We start from the raw sequence: 6,000 nt of genomic DNA, 5'->3' as shown, positions 1-6,000 counted from the left end.
TGGGAAGAGTGTGTCCGGCACACAATGGGAACCCCAATTTGTCCTCCGGTTAACCCTGCATAGGAATCCACATATGAATTCCTGGACATTCAGGGCTGGAGGAACAATGCACTCATCCAACAAAGCATTACCTGTGAAGAATGAAAGCAGACTTCAGAGCGCATATCTGTAATGCCAGCGCTTGGGACGTGGGGGCAGGAGGACTGGGAGCTCAAGAACAGTTTTGGCTCACAGAGAGTTCAGGACTGGTCTAGACTACATAAGATCCTGTTTCAGAAAAACAAAGAAGGAAAGAAAAGAAGGAAGGTAACTAAGGAGGGAAGGAAGGAGGGAAGGAAGGAGGGAAGGAAGGGAAAGGAAAAGAGAATAATAATAATAAAAATAATTTCATTTGGCATCCTGATCACTGAGTTTATAAAATTTGCTAAGAAACTAACTCAAACTTAGTACTGACACATTTTGATAGTAGACAATATTTGAAAATTGAAGTTGAAGGATTAAACTACAGTCAAATGTTCTGACAAATTTAGACAATTTGCCAATGTGGCGGCACAGGCCTTTCTTCCCACCACTCGGGAGGCAGAGGCGGAAGCCAGGGCAGCGCCAGGAGCGACACTGGGGCTCACGCACCGCTGCACACTTCCTCTAAGAGATCTCCTGTAGGAACTTGGTTTCCAATGTGCATCAGAAAAGCTTTATTTAATCAGTACACAGCTATTCACATTTAAGTCAACCCAAGAAAGCAGGGCTTTGGTATAATAAATATTCACAGAAGAAAAGTCTGCAAAGTGGTTTATTCTCACAAGTTATTGCTGGAAGAAGTCCTTCAAACAAACCAGTGAAAACATCCAGGTACTAGCTTTTCAGATTTCTTTCCCACTGCTTTAGTAGACATCATCTTTAGAATTTCCTGTGTTCATGTTTTTAAAAAGCTGCTCCTTCAGGTGACAGTGACTCCTCAGTGTGACCTCTAGGTCTAAGTCTGTGGCTGTGCAGTGCTAAAGGAGGGCTGTGAACTGCCTCACTGTCTTTTCACTTTCTCTCTTCAGTTCTTCGATATGCGCATCCAGCCGCTCTAGAATATGATGAGACCTCAGCTCCTCCTCCTCCAAAAACCTTGTAGCTATGGAACCCAGGGGAGAAACAGGCATGGAGCACTAAGAGAGAAGCAAATCATGACATGTATTAGTGAGTAGGAAAAAGCACTCGTAAGCTACTGACAGTTTATAACTAGCCATAATAAAAACATGATTGCCCCCTGGAAGAGACACATTTTCATCCTAATGACAAGAAAAAGTTTTGCAAAAATTGCAACCCAGGTCTCTCCCTTTCTGAGCCAAGTGGTCTCAATGTAAAGTGTGAGGCAGGTGTAGTGGTTAGTATTGGCCACTGGTCTGAAGAAGCTCTCAGTTTAAGCCTTCTTGAATGGCCAGAAGAGAATAGCAATGCCTAATCTTTCAAGATACTTCAAAAATCTGAATGTTACTTTCATTTGAAAATCTACAAATATGTGCATATTTTCTCTCCCCTAAAGTTCTAGTCCACGGTCTTCCATGTGAAACTCTTGGCTCCGGTACGGAAGGCAATACAGGAAACTCACCACATGCAGCCCACCCTCCTTTACAGCTGCTATGTCCCAGAAGTCAACAACCACTGAGTTAGTGAGCGCCGCATCACACCCCAGAAGAAACACACACGTGCATCACACAGATGCACACATCCCTCTCACAGATGACAACCCTGAACCCCAGAACAACCTCAGCCTCGGGGTCTCTTGTCTCTACTTCACAAGAGAAATGAGCTTCAAAACCAGGAAATGATTCTCCTGAGGCTGTCCCACCCACTACCTAGTGTTCAGGTTCACACCCTGTGCAGTTATGCCGGAGCTGAGCTTCCTGACCAAACGGTGCTGCCCCACCACCAGCCAGTGAGCACTGAGGGCAGAGGCAACGCCCTGGGCCACCTCCCATCTGCTAGGGACACGCAGTCAGTGACTTGAGATTTGCCCCTGCGCTGTTCATGTGCACACATGAGCATTAAAGGGCCACAGCAGAGTTCAGGGGAGGGCAAACGCTCAACGCACGAATAACCAAGAGCAGTCTACAAACCTGATGGGGTCTAAGGTGACAACCATAGCCAGATACTCTGATTATTTCTGAAGCAAAACATGGAAACTCACACTAAGTAGAAAAACTAAACTCTACATAACAGCATAGGCCAGAGGACATTTTTGTAAAAAGACAGAAAGTTTGCTGCTATACTTAGGAAGAAAGTTACTTTCCAGAAAGGTTTTTGTTTGTCTGTCTGTCTGTCCTTCCTCTCTTGGGTTCAGAAGTACATGAGTAAAATGAGGCCTTATTTGGATAGCCTTTCCATAGATCTTCTGACACACTAAAATAATCAAGACTCCTGAACTTTCATAAGGACACAAAAACAGCTGATGAGGGGCTGGAAAGATGGCTTAGCAGTTAAGGCACTTGCCTGCAAAGGCAAAGGACACAGATTTAATTCCCCAGGATCCATGTAAAGCTAGATGCACAAAGTGGTGCATGCATCTGGAGTTTGTTTGCAGTGGCAAGATGTCCTGGCATGCCCATTCTCTTATCTACCTACCTACCTACCTATCATCTGCCTCTTTCTCCCATACATAAATAAATACATTTACTTAAAAAATAGCTGACAAAGGGAATGACTGTGGAGCGGTGGAAGGGATGGGCCAGTGCAAAGGAGACAGTTTACCAGGGCCATCACAGTCACCCCAAGCACCCTCTGTGCCACACAGATGCACTGTCTTCTGCCCCTGGCACCCAGCCCTTCCAGAAGCTCCCCTTCTCTCCCCTCACAGACCATGCCTCAGAACTCTTCTGCCTCCACAGACAGTCCTTGAAGCAACTCCTGCAGCACAGAACAGACTCTCTGATAAAGGCAGGAAGGGATTTTCCAGTTAAGGCTAAAGACAACGAATGCCTGCAACACCTTCCACTTCGGAGCTGGGATCCAGTGTTCAAAGTCATTTCAGCAAAACCATATGGCAGAAATACATAAGAAAAGAGGGGAGCCGGGCATGGTGGCACACGCCTTTAATCCCAGCACTCGGGAGGCAGAGGTAGGAAGATCGCTGTGAGTTCGAGGCCACTCTGATAATGCACAGTAAATTCCAGGTCAGCCTGGGACAGAGACCCTACCTCAGAAAAAAAAAGAAAAAAGAAAAAAGGGTACTGATGAGACAGCCCCAGAGTAAAGAAAACAATCCCCCTCTTTACTCTTAAACTTAAAAATAAAATCAAGCTAAATGAACTCATAAGCTAGTCAAATTGTTAAGTTTCCATACCGAAGGCACAAATTCTTCTTGGTCCATACTGTCAGACATGTCAGAAAAACTGGCATTTCTATCTAGCACTGAAGGCAAGCAGTGAGTCTGACACAGAAAGTGGGAAGGCAAGGAGACGGTGGAGCTGCCAGGACTGATGTGAGCACTCGGGGGGCTGTGGCTCCTGCTCAAGGGGTCTATGCTATCCGACGCTTGTCCTCGCAGAGAGTGCAGACCTGCTTTGCAGTGTTCGTTCTTTATTCCACCATGTCTGCGCTGGCCATGGGTTGGCCTGAAGAGCAGATTGGAAGACAAAATAAATAAAAGTTGTAGTAACTTTTCACTTTTCAACCAATGCTGTAGGAAGCTCACTTAAACAGAAAGAAGCTAACCTGTGGGGTTCTACCGCCTACAGAATGAGCAGCTCACTCCGGGAGTGTTCTTTCCCTCAGGCCTGCCTGTCACACCACAGCAAGGCCAGGCAGGCAGAGTGAAGTAGCATACAGGGGCCGCCTCATGCACACATAAGACTGGGGGTGACAGTGTCTGTCGGCAAAGGCTTCTGACTGGAAAACGCATGTGCCGAAGGCACGTGCATATTCGCAGAATGACTGCTTCTTATAGTAACAGTCTATAATTAACTGACCAAAACCACATGGAGGTTTTTTATAAACAGCTCTACTTCTTAGGAACAGGCGGGGTTGCAGAGGTGGAAGGCAGCACTAAAAGGCTCAGGAACAAAGTCGCTGCTTAGCACTACATCCAGAGTGCCCAGAGCTGAGCTTCAACCAGGCCCCTAGTCACCTTCCTCCACTTCTGACTGATGGCAGCTCTGCCTGAGCGCACCATGCTCAGAATTCAGCTGCCCTTATTACACCATTCTGTTTCTGTAAGCCAGAAATTATTCTTTAAAAAATGAGTTATATCCAACTATACACTTTAAAAAGGAGACTTAAAAAAACTTTACTTAAACTCTGTATTCTTGAACTCAGTTGTTCTGGTGTGTGTTGGTTTAAAGATCCTGTCATCTTTTTTTTTGCACATGTGGGTGGCAATCTCCAGCTGAGATTTGGTATCCATCAAATCTTTCTGTAGCTGTTGATTTTCAGACACTAATTTATTTAATGCCTCAATATAATTCTCCTGAAGGTCTGCTACTGAAATCTCTTTTGCCTAATAAAAAAAGAATACTAAAATCATTTAACTGTATTGGAATACTTGTGACTATAATACTGTTGGCAGAAAAAAAACAAGCTTTTAGTTGTCACTTATCTATGGCTTTACTTTGGAAAAAGTGAACATTGGTCTCAGTTGCTTAGAGTAAAAAGTAAAATTGGAAGCACAACGGCTTCCTCACGTGCCGGGGTGGGGGTGGGGGGGACACTGGAGGAAAGGCCGAAGGAAGGCCCTGAGGAGCAGAGAGAGGGAAAAGGAAGTCCTAACCACAGTTCTGCGGCAAGATGGCTGTAAAGCCCAGGACACCTGTGGAAGGAATCAAGAGAACTAGAATTCAAGGAAGCAAATTAAAACCAAAGGTTCTAAAATGAATTCTGGCCAACAGAGACAATTTCTAAATAAACAGCTCTCATTTTAATCACTTTTATGTAACTTTGACTATCTGTATAAAGATGCAGACCCAATAAGGCAAAACAAGTATGTGGTAGGAACTACAAACCTTGATCTGGTCTTAATTCTACAACCATACATTTTATTGCCCTTCAACTCTGGATGTTTCTTGATAATACATGGCTTTTTCTTTTTTATCCCTAATGACATGTCTTAATTAACATTCCACAAAATTATAGTGATCAATAGAGCTTAATATGATATTAACCTTGGTCTTTTCTATAAAAAATTTTCTGAAAGTTAGTTTGCCAATAGTGTTCTAACAAAAAAAAAAAAAAAATTATCTATGGGCTGGAGAGATGGCTTTATGGTTAAGACACTTGCCTGCAAAGCCAAAGGACCTAGGTTCAATTTCCCAGGACCCATGAAGGCCAGTTGCACAAGGTGGCATGTGCATCTGGAGTTCATTTCTAGCAGCTGGAGGTCTTGCTGCGCCATTCTCTCTATCTGCCTCTCTCAAATAAATAACAATTATTTTAAAAATTTTTAAATTCAAAAATTTACCTAGCAAATTATATACTTTAAAATATACTGTAGGGCTGAAGAGATGGCTTAGCAGCTAAAGCTCTTGTCTGCAAAGCCTAAGGACCCAGGGTCAACTCTCTAGATTCCACATAAGCCAGACACACAAAGATGAGGCAAGCACAAGGTTGCACATGCCCATGAGGTGGCACAAGCATGTGGAGTTCAATTGCAGTGGCAGAGGCCCTGGCATGCCAATACTCACTCTCTCTCTCTCAATCTCTCTAAATATAAAATAAAATAAATAAATAAAATATACTGTAAGTGGGGCTGGAGAGATGGTTTAGTGGTTAAGGTGCTTGCATGCAAAGCCAAAGGACCCAGGTTTGATTCCCCAGTACCCACATAGAGCCAGATACACAAGGTGGCACAAGCATCTGGAGTTCATTTGCAGTGGCTAGAAGCTCTGGTGCACGCATTCTGTCTCTCTGTCTCTATCTGCCTCTCTCTCTTAGATAAATAAAAAAAATTGAAATTAAAAATGGAAGTTATATATATGTGTGTAAGTATATGTATATATGTATGTATATACATACACACAC

General features: G+C 43.7%; 1 protein-coding gene across 8 annotated transcripts in view; it reads right to left on the bottom strand.

The window, feature by feature from the left end:
- Window positions 1–671: 671 nt before the first annotated feature.
- Window positions 672–6,000, bottom strand: part of Cep63 (centrosomal protein 63) — a 71,174-nt gene continuing 65,845 nt past the window's right edge. For 6 of the 8 annotated variants that reach the window (XM_045136461.1, XM_045136463.1, XM_045136462.1 and 3 more), the window contains 3 exons: window positions 4,278–4,483; window positions 3,332–3,602; window positions 672–1,157 (listed from right to left, as the gene is read on the bottom strand). In XM_045136461.1, coding sequence (XP_044992396.1) covers window positions 999–1,157; window positions 3,332–3,602; window positions 4,278–4,483 — 636 coding nt within the window. In that variant the 3' untranslated portion in view covers window positions 672–998. Of the gene's footprint in view, window positions 1,158–3,331; window positions 3,603–4,277; window positions 4,484–6,000 lie in introns of those variants that run through there. The other 2 variants (XM_004664341.2, XM_045136465.1) reach the window with 2 other exon arrangements.

This window comes from Jaculus jaculus, chromosome 17, assembly GCF_020740685.1.
Source record: "Jaculus jaculus isolate mJacJac1 chromosome 17, mJacJac1.mat.Y.cur, whole genome shotgun sequence".
Taxonomy (NCBI): domain Eukaryota; kingdom Metazoa; phylum Chordata; class Mammalia; order Rodentia; family Dipodidae; genus Jaculus; species Jaculus jaculus.
This window is presented reverse-complemented; position numbering and strand designations above follow the sequence as displayed.